General features: G+C 44.0%; 1 protein-coding gene across 1 annotated transcript in view; it reads left to right on the top strand.

Annotated features, from left to right (window-relative positions):
* The window catches only part of LOC106612343 (ATP-binding cassette sub-family C member 5), a 92,507-nt gene extending 76,416 nt beyond the window's left edge, over positions 1–16,091 (top strand). The window contains exons 20-29 of the mRNA XM_014213393.3: positions 1,014–1,143; positions 5,841–6,123; positions 9,915–10,101; positions 13,016–13,105; positions 13,368–13,557; positions 13,912–14,071; positions 14,264–14,342; positions 14,564–14,677; positions 14,837–15,001; positions 15,396–16,091. Coding sequence (XP_014068868.1) covers positions 1,014–1,143; positions 5,841–6,123; positions 9,915–10,101; positions 13,016–13,105; positions 13,368–13,557; positions 13,912–14,071; positions 14,264–14,342; positions 14,564–14,677; positions 14,837–15,001; positions 15,396–15,497 — 1,500 coding nt within the window. The 3' untranslated portion in view covers positions 15,498–16,091. The remainder of the gene's footprint in view (positions 1–1,013; positions 1,144–5,840; positions 6,124–9,914; positions 10,102–13,015; positions 13,106–13,367; positions 13,558–13,911; positions 14,072–14,263; positions 14,343–14,563; positions 14,678–14,836; positions 15,002–15,395) is intronic.
* Positions 16,092–16,298: the final 207 nt, after the last annotated feature.

Below are 16,298 nucleotides of genomic sequence, written 5' to 3'. Positions count from 1 at the left end.
CTGGTTGTCCTCACGATGTCAGTGTCCCTTTTGGCTTAGCGGTCTGATTCCTCGTCCTTGCTTTGAAAGGGGGCTTCTGAGGACAGACAGCTCTGTAGCTCAGAGCTCACAGCGTAGATACCACGATTCGATGAAGAGTGGAGGCTAGGTGGTTTGGCTTGAATTTACCCGCTTAGAGCTATTCATCCATAGCTTGGGTAGAAAAAGATTTCTTTGTCTTCAAACTTTGTGTTGCGTTTTGGGGTTCGTTGACCATTCAGACCGTGGCTGCAGCCTGGGGTCAGTAGTCTGATATGTTAATTCTTCAGTCCCATGTCTTATACCTTCTGGTCAGAAGTGGGCGTAACCACCTTTAGGGCAATTCTCTGGGCGTACCAAGATAAGTGCAAGGCCTAGATTTTACTCAAATCCAATTTTAGACACTAACTTCACATCTCACCTTTACCAAAACATTCTCTTTGATTTGGATATTTTCCACACAACGTACAATGTATAAACATTAGGCATATACTGGGAAAACTCTTAAAGGTACAATGTTTTCATAATAACGTCATCTCATAACCTTTAATAACAATACAAAAATTACATACAATTTCATATTCCATCTATCGTCCTGACCACCATTGTGGCTGACGGAAACCATTGTTCCAAAGTCCCTTTATTGCATGTTTAATGTTCTGAGGCCAGTTCTCCATAGTGAGGACAAAGGAATTTCTCTGTGGCCTAAGACTATCATGGGCGTGAGGGGTCATAAAACCCCCACATCTTCAGACCCCTAGATCTCTCCTCCTCTGTTGGGGGTTGAGAGAGACCCTGTAGGATTGTGGTCTCCTGTAACCTGACCTGATCAGGACAGTCATGACATCTGGTACTGTGTGTTTGCGTATGACCCCAGGGAGATTACTCCAATGGGCTGATGGGTGGATCTTAATAAACTAAACTACTAAACTAAAATGGATCATGTATGAAGTAAAAATCCCAAAATAAAATCACTACTATTATTGTACCCTCAGGGCACTTTGCAGGCTTCGTCCAGGCTGCACGAGGAGCTCTTCCGGAAGATTCTCCGCAGCCCCATGAAGTTCTTTGACACCACGCCCACTGGACGGATCCTCAACCGCTTCTCTAAAGACATGGACGAGGGTATGGACCACCTGGAGCAGTCCTCTGACACATGTACCTGGGTTGTGTTCATTAGGCATCAAACAGAAGAAAACTGACTGAAACAGGAAGGGACTACCTGGAGGTCACTCATTTTCGTTTTCCATTACAAAATGTTTCAAACTGCTTTCTGGCACATTGACTAATGAACACAACCCTATTGTACTGTACGAATCTACAAACAGCAAAATAAAAAGGATTACACTTAAAGGGATAATTCGGGATTCTGGCAGTCAGATGAACTTGTGGATACCATTTTTATGTCTCTTCGTCCAATATGAAGGACGTTAGAGGTAGTTACTTGAGCCAATGCTAACTCGTGTTAGCTCAATAACTGGAAGTCAACAGCAGGGTTATTCAACTGGGGCTACTGCAGGGGGTCTGCGGAAAAAAAAAATATATATATAATACCAGTCAAAAGTTTGGACACACCTACTCATTCAAGGGTTTTTCTTTATTTGTTATTATTTTCTACATTGTAGAATAATAGTGAAGACATAAACTATGAAATAGCACATATGGAATCATGTAGTAACAAAAAAAAGTGTTAAACAAATCAAAATGTATTTTATATTTGAGATTCTTCAAAGTAGCCCCCCTTTGCCTTGATGACAGATTTGCACACTCTTCCCTCTCCAAGCGGGAAGTTTGTCCGGTTCAGTAATGCCTCAAACATAAATTGTCCGCAACACTGAAATGGGCTACTTCTATGTGAATTAATGAGGTGGAATACACCTCAATTCAAATTGTTGTTAGAAAATACAACTTGTTAGAAAATAATTCAAAATTGACCAGTTGAAGCAGCCAATAGATAATTAGCTGGCAGCGTGTGTGTGTGTGTGTGTGTGTTAACTGTCCTGTTACATAACAATCACATTTTGGAACAGTGAGTGCCTTCTGAAATCATGTGCATAAAACAACTCATGCTGTGGCGACCTTTAGAAGTCAAGTGTGAAAATATTAAATACACAGTTAACAGTGCATGTTAGAGCAAAAACCTAGCCATGAGGTCAAAGGAATAGAGAGCTCCGAGACAGGATTGTGTCGAGGAACAGATCTGGGGAAGGGTACCAAAACATTTCTGCAGCATTGAAGGTCCCCAAGAACACAGTGGCCCACATCATTCTTAAATGTAAGAAGTTTGTAACCACAAAGACTCGTCCTAGAGCTCTCCACCCAGCCGAACTGAGCAATCGGGGGAGAAAGGCCTTGGTCAGGGAGGTTACCAAGAACCCTATGGTCACTCTGACAGACCTCCAGCGTTCCTCTGTGGAGATGTGAGAACCTTACAGAAGGACAACCATCTCTGCAGCACTCGACCAGTGAGGCCTTTATGGTAGAGTGACCAGACGGAAGCCACACGACAGCCCGCTTGGAGTTTGCCAAAATAAACAACATTCTCTGGTCTGATGAAACCAAGATTGAACTCTTTAGCCTAAATGCCAAGCGTCACGTCTGGAGGAAACCTGGCACCATCCCTACGGTGAAGCATGGTGGTGGCAGCATGCTGTGGGGATGTTTTTCAGTGGCGGAGACTAGGCAGAATCGAGGGAAAGATGAACGGAGCAAAGTACAGAGATCCTTGATGAAAATCTGCTGCAGTGCGCTCAGGACATCAGACTGGGGTGAAGGTTCAACTTCCAACAGGACAACGACCCTAAGCACACAGCCAACACAACACAGGAGTGGCTTCGGAACAAGTCTCTGAATACCCTTGAGTTGCCCGGACTTGAACCCGATTGAACATCTCTGGAGAGACCTGAAAATAGCTGTGCAGCGATGCTCCCTGTCGAACCTGACGGAGCTTGAGAGGATCTGCAGAGAAGCTTGTAGCGTCATACCCAAGAAGTCTCACAGCTGAAATTGCTGCCAAAGGTGCTGAGTAAAGGGTCTGAATACTTATGTAAATGTGATATTGCAGTAGTTTTATTTTATAAACTTGCCAAAAAAACCAACTGTTTTTCCTTTGTCATTATGGGGTGTTGTGTGTTGATTGATGAGGGGAAAAAACAATTTAATCCATTTTAGAATAAGTCTGTAATGTAACAAAATGTGAAAAAGTCAAGGGGTCTGAATACTTTCCGAATGTAGTGTGTGTGTATATATATATATATGTATATATATATATATACACTACCGTTCAAAAGTTTGGGGTCACTTAGAAATTTCTTTGTTTTTGAAAGAAAAGCAAATTTTTTGGTCTATTAAAATAACATCATATTGATCAGAAATACAGTGTAGATGTTGTAAATAACTATTGTAGCTGGAAACGGCAGATTTTTTATGGAATATCTACATAGGCGTACAGAGGCCCATTATCAGCAACAATCACTCCTGTGTTCCAATGGCACGTTGTGTTAGCTTATCCAAGTTGATCATTTTAAAAGGCTAATTGATCATTAGAAAACCCTTTTGCAATTATGTTAGCACAGCTGAAAACTGTCCTTCTGATTAAAGAAGCAATAAAACTGGCCGCCTTTGGACTAGTTGAGTATCTGGAGCGTCAGCATTTGTGGGTTCGATTACAGGCTCAAAATGGCCAGAAACAAAGAACTTTCTTCTGAAACTCATCAGTCTATTCTTGTTCTGAGAATGAAGGATATTCCATGTGAGAAATTGCCAAGAAACTGAAGATCTCGTACAACACTGTGTACTACTCCCTTCACAGAACAGTGCAAACTGTCTCTAACCAGAATAGAAAGAGGAGTGGGAGGCCCCGGTGCACAACTGAGCAAGAGGACAAGTACATTAGAGTGTTTAGTTTGAGAAACAGACTCCTCACTGGTCCTCAACTGGCAGCTTCATTAAATAGTACCTGCAAAACACCAGTCTCAACGTCAACAGTGAAGAGGTCGACTCCGGGATGCTGGCCTTCTAGGCAGAGTTGCAAAGAAAGAGCCATATCTTAGACTGGCCAATAAAAATAATATATTAAGATGAGAAAAAGAGCATAGACACTGGACAGAGGAACTCTGCCTAGAAGGCCAGCATCCCGGAATCGCCTCTTCACTGTTGACGTTGAGACTGGTGTTTTGCGGGTATTATTTAATGAAGCTGCTAAAGTGCCAAAATTCTGCATTTTGACATGATCCGTCTGTGCACCCTCTGTGACTTCCAGAAAGATTTTAACCCACTTAACCCCAATATTTCTCCCAAGTTGTCACCATCATTGTAAAGCCCTATTTATTTTGTTACTTTGACAAAGTAATTTCTGAACATTATTATGAATTTCATGTGATTAGTGATTCATTTTAAGGTAAAAAAGTAAACCCTGTCCCTCATTTTAAGGTCAACCCTGTTACATGAACAGTCATTTTAATATGGTGAAACTATTTCTTTTCAGATATTGTTTTTCAAAAGAAACGTTGAACGTCTAATAGTCAAATCAAGCAGGGAGCTGGTGTTTTTTCTTTTTTTTGTGGTGGTGGTGGAAAACTGAGTGGGTCGAGCATATCACGTCAACCCTGTTACTCCTTGATAGACAGGTTAGAAATGTTTTAACAATTGAAATCGTTTTTTGTGAAGCTTCCAACGTCTAATAGTCAAATCAAGCAGGGAGCTGGTGTTTTTTCTTTTTTTTGTGGTGGTGGTGGAAAACTGAGTGGGTCGAGCATATCACGTCAACCCTGTTACTCCTTGATAGACAGGTTAGAAATGTTTTAACAATTGAAATCGTTTTTTGTGAAGCTTGCCTCTCCCTGTTGCACACCACAGGCTTCCATTTCCCCATTCACAAGGGTATTGATGGCTGATTTAAGATGAAATCGTCAACCATGTTACTTTATTTGGTACTTAATAGGCACTTACTATAGTCATTTTTTATTTAACCTCTTGATGGGAAAACATGCTTTTTATTAAGTTGAACATGTGCTTTTTATAAGAATGTTAAAATCGGGTGAAATAAAAAAAAAACATACACAAACGTACACATCTCAAAAGGTACCGAATTGGTGGAAAGACCCAATTACACTCACTGAAGTATCTGACAAAGGCTTTGAAAAAGCACCCGCGAATAGGCTACCTTTGCACAAGTGCTGCTGGCTGCTGTTAAGGTCTCTTGACTTGGACATATGGCTAACAGTTGCTCTTAGGGAAAATGTGTTTGGAGTTAACTTTCTAGCTAATAGGCTATAGTAGAGTTTACACTTCCTCTTCCAATTATAATGTGGGCAGGTCAGAATAATGAAAAATCATCTACCACATCTGTTCATTTACTTCTTGCCATTATCATGCTAAGATAAGACATTTTATTTATTTATTTTGTCCCTGGGCAAGAAAAGTTTGAAGTCCCCTGGTCTACAGGACGGTCCCATAAACTTCCAGTCATTGCGCTAACACTAGTTAGCAATTTCATTTTTGCTAATTGGCAACTTCCTTCAAACTGAACTCGGAGACATAAAAATGGTATCCATGAGTTAATCTGACTCTGGGGAAGTAGATAGAGGGCTTCATTGCCAAAATACTAAAGTATCCCTTTAACATGAAGCTGCTTTTGTACTTGTGTGTTACACTAAGCACTGTGACAACAATGTTGTTCCGTACAGAGCAATTTCATAATGTCTTTGTAACAGTAATGATAGCAATGAAGTTGAGCATTTTTGGTGATTACACAAGTGGAATAAGTAATAGTCACTGAACTATGTTTTTTTCTCTCTTCCTTCTCTCTTCCTCCCTCCCAGTGGACACGAGGTTGCCGTTCCAGGTAGAGATGTTCATCCAGAACGTCATCCTTGTCTTCTTCTGCCTGGGCGTGATCGGCAGCATCTTCCCCTGGTTCTTAGTGGCTGTGGGCCCCCTAGTGCTGCTCTTCACCATACTCCACATGGTGTCGCGCGTGTTCATCCGCGAGCTCAAGCGCCTGGACAACGTCACCCAGTCGCCCTTCGTCTCGCACATCACCTCCAGCATCCAGGGCCTCTCCACCATCCATGCCTACAACAGGGGCCACGAGTTCCTGGACAGGTGAGCTGTTAAGGTGTAGGGTGAAGTTGCCTCTAGACATTGATCTTGGGTCAGTTTGACATTTTCCCTACTAATGGTTAAAGGGATACTCAAGGATTTTGGCAATGATGCCCTTTATCAACTTCCCCAGAGTGAGATGATGTGGATACCATTTTTATGTCTCTGCGTCCAGTATGAAGTTTGAGGTAGTTTCACAAGCCAATGCTAACTAGGTTAGTTAAAAAACTGGAAGTCTTTGGGTACAGCTAGCATTGATAGCGCTAATGCTAGTTAACGTTGGTTCGCAAAACTAACTTCCTTCATACCAGAGATGTCGAGTCACGTGACTTGGACTCAAGTACTACTCGAGTTGCAAATTTTGCGACTTTACTTGGCGGAAAGAATACGCATTTGCCACTCGACTTTGACTTGAGCATCTATGACTTGGGACGTAACTTGAGCTGTATGACTCAAGAGATTAGGGAGACTTGTTTAGATTTCCCCATCCCAAAAGGGCATCACCTTCCTTTCATCCTCTCACCTCCTCTCCTCTTGCAACACCTTCTGTTATTAGCCAACCAACCTCCACAGACCGCAATTCGCATCCAGTGGGCGGGAGTGGGGTGGGGACAACAACACTTGACTCTAATTGGACATTTCTAGCTAAAGTGAGGTAATGTTCTCGAACTAACTAGCTTGCAATGGTTCTCCCCTACCATTTGGGTACGAAGTTTTTAACATACCTATGTAGGCCTACTATTAGTAGTGAGATGATCAGCAGTGAGCCTCAGCAGTGAGTTGATCAGCAGTGAGATGATCAGCAGTGAGATGATCAGCAGTGAAATGATCAGCAGTGAGATGATCAGCAGGGAGATGATCAGCAGTGAGCCTCAGCAGTGAGATGATCAGCAGGGAGATGATCAGCAGTGAGCCTCAGCAGTACGATGATCAGCAGTGAGCCTCAGCAGTACGATGATCAGCAGTGAGCCTCAGCAGTACGATGATCAGCAGTGAGCATCAGCAGTGAGCCTCAGCAGTGAGCCTCAGCAGTGAGCCTCAGCAGTGAGCCTCAGCAGTGAGCCTCAGCAGTGAGCCTCAGCAGACTCACATTTTCCAAATCTGTATAACACAAACCATCCACAGCAAAAAGCTATCACCAATTCCATAATGTCAGATCTGATTGTGGATTGTAACATGCCCCTGTCTATCGTTGAACACGGGCTTTCATCAAATACTCCCCAGTGTGTTGCAGAGCCATAAGCTCCAAGATTGACAACCTGGTTGCCCGACAGGGAAGCAAAACTCAAAGACCAGATGACACAAGCTGACCGCATCTTTCTCATAGTAGACATATGGTCTGACAGAAAGATGAGAGAATTCCTTGGAGTCACCACCCACTGGACTGAAAGTGCAATCTGCTGGGATGTAACCGCTTTAGAGGATCACACACAGGGGAGCGAGTATGCGAGCAGTTTGCAGGCATCTGTGACCAGTATGGGATCAAACACAAGTTGATTACATTATGTGACATTGCAGCTAACATGAAATAGGTGTTCCGTGTGCTTCCCAAGTGAAGAGGACGAGGCTGTCCATGATGATTACCACCTAGACGACCCAGACATATGGAATAACCTGGAAGTTGAACAGGAAACCATCAACACTACTTTGGGTAAAAACGCAGTCTGAGGCAGGTGCGAGCAGTGCTTCATTGCGACTACCTGAAGTTGTCGGAAGCTGGAAGAGGGGGCATAAGGAATTTATATTTTCATTGAGATTGTGGAAACTACTGAAAGAGTTGGCGATATTCTTCAGCCTTTTGCAATGCCAGCATAATGTGGAGCGTGTGTTCAGCCATGGGGGAATTATACTGCGGCTGATCGTCCTCGCAGTGGCAGACCACGTGTAACAACACCTGCACAGGATCGGTACACCCGAACATCACACATGCGGGACAGCTACAGGATGGCAACAACAACTGCCCGAGTTACAACAGGAAAGCACAATCCCTCCATCAGTGATCAGACTGTCCGCAATAGGCTGAGAGAGGCTGGGCTGAGGGCTTGCAGGCCTGTTGTAAGGCAGGTCCTCACTAGACATCACCGGCAACAACGTCGCCTATGGGCACAAACCCACCGTCGCTGGACCAGACAGGACTGGCAAAAAGTGGTCTTCACTGGCGAGTCGCGGTTTTGTCTCACCAGGGGTAATGGTCGGATTCGTGTTTATCGTCGAAGGAATGAGTGTTACACCGAGGCCTGTACTCTGGAGCAGGATCAATTCGGAGGTGGAGGGTCCATCATGGTCTGGGGCGGTGTGTCACAGCATCATCGGACTGAGCTTGTTGTCATTGCAGGCAATCTCAACACTGTGCGTTACAGGGAAGACATCCTCCTCCTTCATGTGGTACCCTTTCTGCAGGCTCATCCTGACATGACCCTCCAGCATGAATATACCACCAGGCATACTGCTCGTTCTGTGCGTGGTTTCCTGCGAGACAGGAATGTCAGTGTTCTGCCATGGCCAGCGAAGAGCCCGGATCTCAATCCCATTGAGCACCTCTGGGACCTGTTGGTTCGGAGGGTGAGGGCTAGGGCCATTCCCCCCAGAAATGTCCGGGAACTTGCAGGTGCCTTGGTGGAAGAGTGGGGTAACATCTCACAGCAAGAACAGGCAAATCTGGTGCAGTCCATGAGGAGGAGATGCACTGCAGTACTTAATGCAGCTGGTTGCCACACCAGATACTGACTGTTACTTTTGATTTTGACCCCCCATTTGTTCAGGGACACATTATTACATTTCTGTTAGTCACATGTCTGTGGAACTTGTTCAGTTTATGTTTCAATTGTTGAATCTTATGTTCATACAAATATTTACACATGTTAAGTTTGCTGAAAATCAACGCAGTTGACATAAAAAACATGTATAATATGATCTTTGACTCAAGTTTATTATGTAGTGTACTAGTAGTGTAAAAAATGTCATTTACATTTGCATAAAACCATTGACTTGAGGACTAGAAACTCAGTATTAGGGATTTCTGACTTGACTCGACTTGAGCTGTGGAACTTGGGACTTTATTTGAGACTTGCCCATTATTACTTGGGACTTGAAACTCAGTATTCGGGACTTGTGACTTGACTCGACTTGACCTCTGGAACTTGGGACTTTACTTGAGACTTGCCCATTATTACTTGGGACTTGAATTGAGACTCGAAGGTTAAGACTTGAGACTTGCTTAGGACTATCAAAATTGTGACTTGGTCCCATCTCTATTTCATACTGGATGTAGAGACATAAAAATGGTATCCACGAGTTCATCTGACTATGTGGAAGTAGATAAAGGGCTTCATTGCCAAAATCCCAAACTATCCCTTTACGTTTAGAATGCGGTGAGGGGAAGCTTATCCTAGATCTGTACTGGAAAATATGCTCCTCCAAACCCCTCGGATCAGTCTCGTTAAAGATGCACTATGGAAGTTTAGTGTATAATTGTTTACGTCTTATGTTCGCTTGAATGTTGCCTCTATGGTTTATATATGATGTCATATTAATCCATGTATTATCTCATGAAATCACACAAATCCTCAGTTATAGGCAAACAATATGCCTTTGTTCATGAGTGTGGGGAGGCATTAACTTTCTTTACAGTGAGGTCATGTATGTCTATTCTGTCCATTTAGGGGAGCACCCCCAGAGACAAAGTTCCATATAGCCCCTTTCAAGTATCCTAGTTCCTTGATGTCTAAAGCAAGAAACCAAGGATTCAAAAGTTGTACTTTTTCCTCAAGCTTCCGGTCTGTTGTGGTCTCCAGGTATCAGGAGCTCCTGGATCAGAACCAGGCTCCTTTCTACCTGTTCAGCTGTGCCATGCGCTGGCTGGCCGTGCGGCTGGATGTCATCAGTGTGGCTCTGATCAGCATCACAGCGCTCATGATAGTCCTCATGCATGGCCAGATCCCTCCGGCCTATGCCGGCCTGGCCATCTCCTATGCCGTGCAGGTCAGTGCCTCTACTCGCTACGGGGGGGATCTTAACTTCCACTTAAATGTGTTAGTTTGTAGCTTGCTAAAAATCAATGGGGAATCATGGGGGCATCTGTAAATGTCATGGCCTTTTCTTTTTTACATTGCACTGATGCCCCTATCACACTTGTGCAGTAGCACAAGTTTGTAGTGGCTGTTTTTAAGAAAACCGAAGCATGGATTATAGTTTCTCCTGGCCCATAGACGACTTTCAGGTTGAGGACCCATCTTACTAATTTTCACTTATTTATGCATTGATGTCAATGGATGACTAAGTGAACATTCAAAGTTGTTGTTAGGATTTGCCCCTATGTTGTTTTTTTTACACACATGGTGTGACTTAGTTGGTAAGAGCTTGGTGCCAGCAATGCTTAGGTTTTAGGTTCCATTCCCGCAGGGATCACATTTACTTACAGTATGTTGTACACTCACTGTACTGTAAATGGTTCACGCTAAAAGTGTCTGCTTATGTGGCAGATATATTATAAAATACATGCTTTTCTCTTACCACCACAGCTTTCATCTTTCTTCTTCCCCTCACTTTCCTCTTCACTTAGCAGTATTACTCCCCTAGTCTTCCCCCCTTTACTCTCTGTTACTTCCTCTATCTTCTCCTCTGTTTCTGTCACTTTTCTCTTCACTTAGCAGTATTACTCCCCTAGTCTTCCCCCCTTTCTCTCTGTTACTTCCTCTGTTTCTGTCACTTTTCTCTTCACTTAGCAGTATTACTCCCCAAGTCTTCCCCCCTTTACTCTCTGTTACTTCCTCTATCTTCTCCTCTGTTTCTGTCACTTTTCTCTTCACTTAGCAGTATTACTCCCGTAGTCTTTCCCCCATTTACTCTCTGTTACTTCCTCTATCTTCTCCTCTGTTTCTGTCACTTTTGTCTTCACTTAGCAGTATTACTCCCGTAGTCTTTCCCCCTTTACTCTCTGTTACTTCCTCCATCTTCTCCTCTGTTTCTGTCACTTTTGTCTTCACTTAGCAGTATTGCTCCCCTAGTCTTTCCCCCTTTACTCTCTGTTACTTCCTCTATCTTCTCCTCTGTTTCTGTCACTTTTCTCTTCACTTAGCAGTATTACTCCCCTAGTCTGTCCCCCCTTTCTCTCTGTTACTTCCTCTGTTTCTGTCACTTTTCTCTTCACTTAGCAGTATTACTCCCCTAGTCTTTCCCCTTTACTCTCTGTTACTTCCTCTATCTTCTCCTCTGTTTCTGTCACTTTTGTCTTCACTTAGCAGTATTACTCCCCTAGTCTTCCCCCTTTACTCTCTGTTACTTCCTCTATCTTCTCCTCTGTTTCTGTCACTTTTCTCTTCACTTAGCAGTATTACTCCCCTAGTCTTTCCCCCTTTCTCTCTGTTACTTCCTCTGTTTCTGTCACTTTTCTCTTACATTTACATTTACATTTAAGACATTTAGCAGACGCTCTTATCCAGAGCGACTTACAAATTGGTGCATTCACTCTTCACTTAGCAGTATTACTCCCCTAGTCTTCCCCCATTTACTCTCTGTTACTTCCTCTATCTTCTCCTCTGTTTCTGTCACTTTTCTCTTCACTTAGCAGTATTACTCCCCTAGTCTTTCCCCCTTTACTCTCTGTTACTTCCTCTATCTTCTCCTCTGTTTCTGTCACTTTTCTCTTCACTTAGCAGTATTACTCCCCTAGTCTGTCCCCCCTTTCTCTCTGTTACTTCCTCTGTTTCTGTCACTTTTCTCTTCACTTAGCAGTATTACTCCCCTAGTCTTTCCCCTTTACTCTCTGTTACTTCCTCTATCTTCTCCTCTGTTTCTGTCACTTTTCTCTTCACTTAGCAGTATCGCTCCCCTAGTCTTTCCCCCATTTACTCTCTTTACTTCCTCTATCTTCTCCTCTGTTTCTGTCACTTTTCTCTTCACTTAGCAGTATCACTCCCCTAGTCTGTCCCCCATTTACTCTCTGTTACTTCCTCTGTTTCTGTCACTTTTCTCTTCACTTAGCCGTATTACTCCCCTAGTCTGTCCCCCCTTTCTCTCTGTTACTTCCTCTATCTTCTCCTCTGTTTCTGTCACTTTTCTCTTCACTTAGCAGTATCACTCCCCTAGTCTGTCCCCCCTTTCTCTCAGTTACTTCCTCTGTTTCTGTCACTTTTCTCTTCACTTAGCAGTATTACTCCCCTAGTCTTTCCCCCTTTCTCTCTGTTACTTCCTCTGTTTCTGTCACTTTTCTCTTCATTTACCAGTATTACTCCCCTAGTCTTTCCCCCTATCTTCTCCTCTGTTTCTCCTCTCATCTTTCCCTTGGTTGGTTGTTATATATCTAAACAGAGCTGTCTGGATCCATTATATGGAATGACAAAACACCTTATAGATACTTATTAGAAACTTGATTAAAAGAGGACATGGTTACAGTAGTATAGATGACATTAATACAAATAATTGTATAAATTGTTAGGTTGTAACTAAACTCACGGACGACTAGTAAAGCTCAGACCAAGTGTGTTCACTCACTGGGTCACACAGCTGCATAAGACAGACATATTTACACAAGCACTGGTATTTAAACCTTCCTCCTATGCTGAGTCTTCTCCTTACACATCTGGACAGCCACTACATCTCTGTTGCTAGACAGAACTTTAGTGATGCCTGTTCTTTCTCACTTCATCTGACCTGACCTCGGCCCACATTCCTCACTCCTCCCCAACTCCTGGCTGTCCTGTTGACTTGTACCAGACTGTGGCCCTTCTCCTTTCCATAGGATACCTAATGTCTAACAATAACATGTTCTGACAGAACGTAAATGTTCTGCATTTCCCTCTCTCCCTCAGTAACATGAAAAAGGATATTTCAAGTTTAGAACCCATCAAAATAATGTCTCTCTCTCTCTCTCTCCCTCTCACTCACTCTCTTTCAGCTCACAGGGCTGTTCCAGTTCACAGTCAGACTAGCCTCTGAAACTGAGGCTCGGTTCACTTCTGTGGAGAGAATTCACCACTACATTGAGGTTACTGCACTACTAATACATGGCACTGCACTTTCACTGCATATGTTGTTTCACTACCACTGTGACCTACATCGTGCTTTCATCATTCTAAAACTAGGAAACCCTAAGAAGACAGAGGTCCTAGAGTTTCAGAGTTACTTTAACTGCACATTTTAAGCATTTTGGGCTGCAATGTATATGTTTGAAAGGTGCTAAACAATTGAAGTACAGTAGTATTATTGTTATGATGAAGCCCAGAGCGGTCTCCCCTGCTTTCCCCCAGTCTTTAGCACTGGAGGCCCCGGCCCGCATTAAGAACAAGGCACCCCCGCCAGACTGGCCCCAGGAGGGTGAGGTGGTGTTTGACAGGACTGAGATGAGGTACAGAGACAATTTGCCGCTGGTTCTCAAGAACTTGTCCTGCACCATCCAGCCCAAGGAGAAGATTGGCATAGTGGGCCGGACGGGCTCAGGTCAGTGGAAACTGTCAGTGAAGCATCTCTCGAAGCAGTGCCCTGTTTGATCATGTATCTGAACATCCTACCCATATAATATCATCTTATGTGTTTTATATCCAGCAACAAGGACAATTTCACTTCATTCCTATTGAAACATTCATCTTTTTAAATGTAATTTAAAATCACTGAAAGTATGCAAATAACTTGAATGACTAGAACAGACAATGACATTCAAGTCAATGCCATTCTGGTCTCTCGAAGGACATTCCTAAGGTGAGGTGGCTAGCTCCGGATGTGTTTTATGGCTTGTGATTGTTACATAATTCTAATTCTACAGAGTATGTCCTCCCTGTCCTGCTCTGTCCACAGGGAAGTCTTCTCTGGGTGTAGCTCTGTTCCGTCTGGTGGAGCCCTGTGGCGGCTCCATCAAGATAGACGGCATCAACATCTGTGACATCGGCCTGGCCGACCTCCGCAGCAAGCTGTCCATTATCCCTCAGGAGCCTGTGCTGTTCAGCGGCACAGTCAGGTGGGCACGCCACTCAAACTCTCACTGTACTATTGTGACTGTAAATTAACACTGTCACTAGCCTGGTGGTCCCAGATGTGGTTGTGTGGTCTTGCTGAGTTGGCACATGGGATTTTCCCTTTAGTCCCAATGTAATCTGGTGACTGTCGATGCATTGTGTTGAAGTTGTCCTTGTCCTCTATCAACCCCCAGGTCAAACCTGGACCCCTTTAACCAATACGCCGAGGAGCTGATCTGGGACGCTCTGGAGCGGACACACATGAAGGAGTGTGTGAGTATCCGGGACTCGGGCGTCCAGAGTAAGAAACAACATGAGAGAGTATGCTCATACTAGATGACTGGTTTTTAGAAAGATGCTTGTGGGATACAGTTAGAGGCACATATGCTCACAAGGGCATGGGTAACACAGGACTGAGAAATTAGACCCATGTTCAATTTCCTGTCTTTGATTCAGTACTCTCTCTCTCTTCCTCTCTCCATCCATCCATCCAGGTGTCTCAGCTGCCCCTGAAGCTGGAGTCAGAGGTGGTGGAGAATGGAGAAAACTTCTCCGTGGGAGAGAGACAGCTGCTCTGTGTTGCTAGAGTCCTACTCAGACAGTGCAAGGTACCCTACAAAATGGGAATTGAGAGAATTGTAATTTACATGTGTGTTGACATCCAATGGTTTTCCAGGTAGCCAACCTTGTGGGTAGAAGGATAACTTTAAACTTCTATGGTCACAGCACCTTTCTGACTTAGCTCTCGGTGACCCCTCCCCTCTTAGGTCCTGATCTTGGACGAGGCAACGGCAGCAATGGACACAGAGACGGATTCTCTGATCCAGGAGACAATCCGCAATGCCTTTCAGGACTGCACCACCCTGACCATAGCCCACCGGCTGCACACCGTACTCAACTGTGACCGCATTATGGTGCTCAACCAGGGACAGGTACACACAACACAAGCTCATCTACTGTACATTCACTCGCCTTTTATGAAAGATTAGTTCTATGTGTGTAGCAAAACTAGCTAGCTAGTGAGTCCTGAAGCTGTGTTGCCCTGTAGCTCAACCTAAGCCACAGTTTTGGTAGGGCAAGAAGCTGCTTTGTGGTCACAAAGAGTTGTTTTAAACAAGGGTTTGCATCCCGGGTCGGTCATACGGAGGCGGAACGTGAGGTGACATACATTCACATTTCCTGTCTCTACAACTGGCAAATGGGCTTGGAAGGCTTTTAGGTCTGACTAAATTGTAATTTATGTAGTGATACTCCCCCAAATCTATGCTCCAAGGAATCCCTAAAGCCTTGTTTTCTTTTCTTTTCCCCATCCTCCTTTTCATTTAGGTGGTGGAGTTTGACGAGCCGTCCAAACTGCTGACCAATGAGAACTCTCGATTCTGTTCCATGCTTGCTGCCGTGGAGAACAAGATCTCTGTGAAAGGCTAAAATCGGTACAGGAGGCACAGACATGCCCTGGAGATGAGGAGAGGGGAGGACGCTCCCAAAGAGGTCCAGCCATCTGACCGCTCCCTCCGTGGTCTCACCCTCCTCCTCTGCATACCCACCCTGAGCTTACTGCTCAGCCTGTGGAGGAGTGCAGCATCGGACCATGGAATTGTAATTCTACGGTTGCATCAGGTCCTTGGTATAAGGCAAGGGCTGCTCTGAGGAGATGCTTGCTCAGAAACCATTTCAGCTGGAATGGTCAGGGAACCACTGATACTGTACTGTCTTTAGTAATATATAAGAAATAAAGCTTTACATGTAGCTATATTCATAGCATAACTGGTCTGTTTTATAGGATATATCTATATATACATATATTTACATTGGTAAAATATACTTTATTTTCTACTGCCTCTGTATGTACAGCGTAGTTGTACAAAATGTATTATTGTATATTCATTCATTTGTTACCATCATTGCGGTTTAACTTTGCTGTTGATTTTTTGCGACATGAAACATCTGTAATCCTTTGTCTTGTGACTTGAACCCATGAGCCCTTAAACCCTGGCACAAGTGGTGGATCTGTGGAGAATTGCTGCTGCTTGTTCTTAGCGTTTTCACTGGGCAATCAAAAGGGTGTGCTTAAAGATAGAAAGAACCCTGCTTAAAGGTAGAGGATATCACGCCTGCTTAAAGGTAGAAAGAACCCTGCTTGGAGGAGGGTACCGCCGCAGGGGTATCACGCCGCAGGGGGCCGCCTGCTTGAAGGTAGAGGGTATCACACCTGCTGGGTGAGGGACC

Source organism: Salmo salar, chromosome 09 (assembly GCF_965601325.2).
Source record: "Salmo salar chromosome 09, fSalSal1, whole genome shotgun sequence".
NCBI lineage: Eukaryota > Metazoa > Chordata > Actinopteri > Salmoniformes > Salmonidae > Salmo > Salmo salar.
The sequence above is the reverse complement of the archived record's forward strand: the minus strand, read 5'-3'. Positions and strand labels throughout refer to the sequence as shown.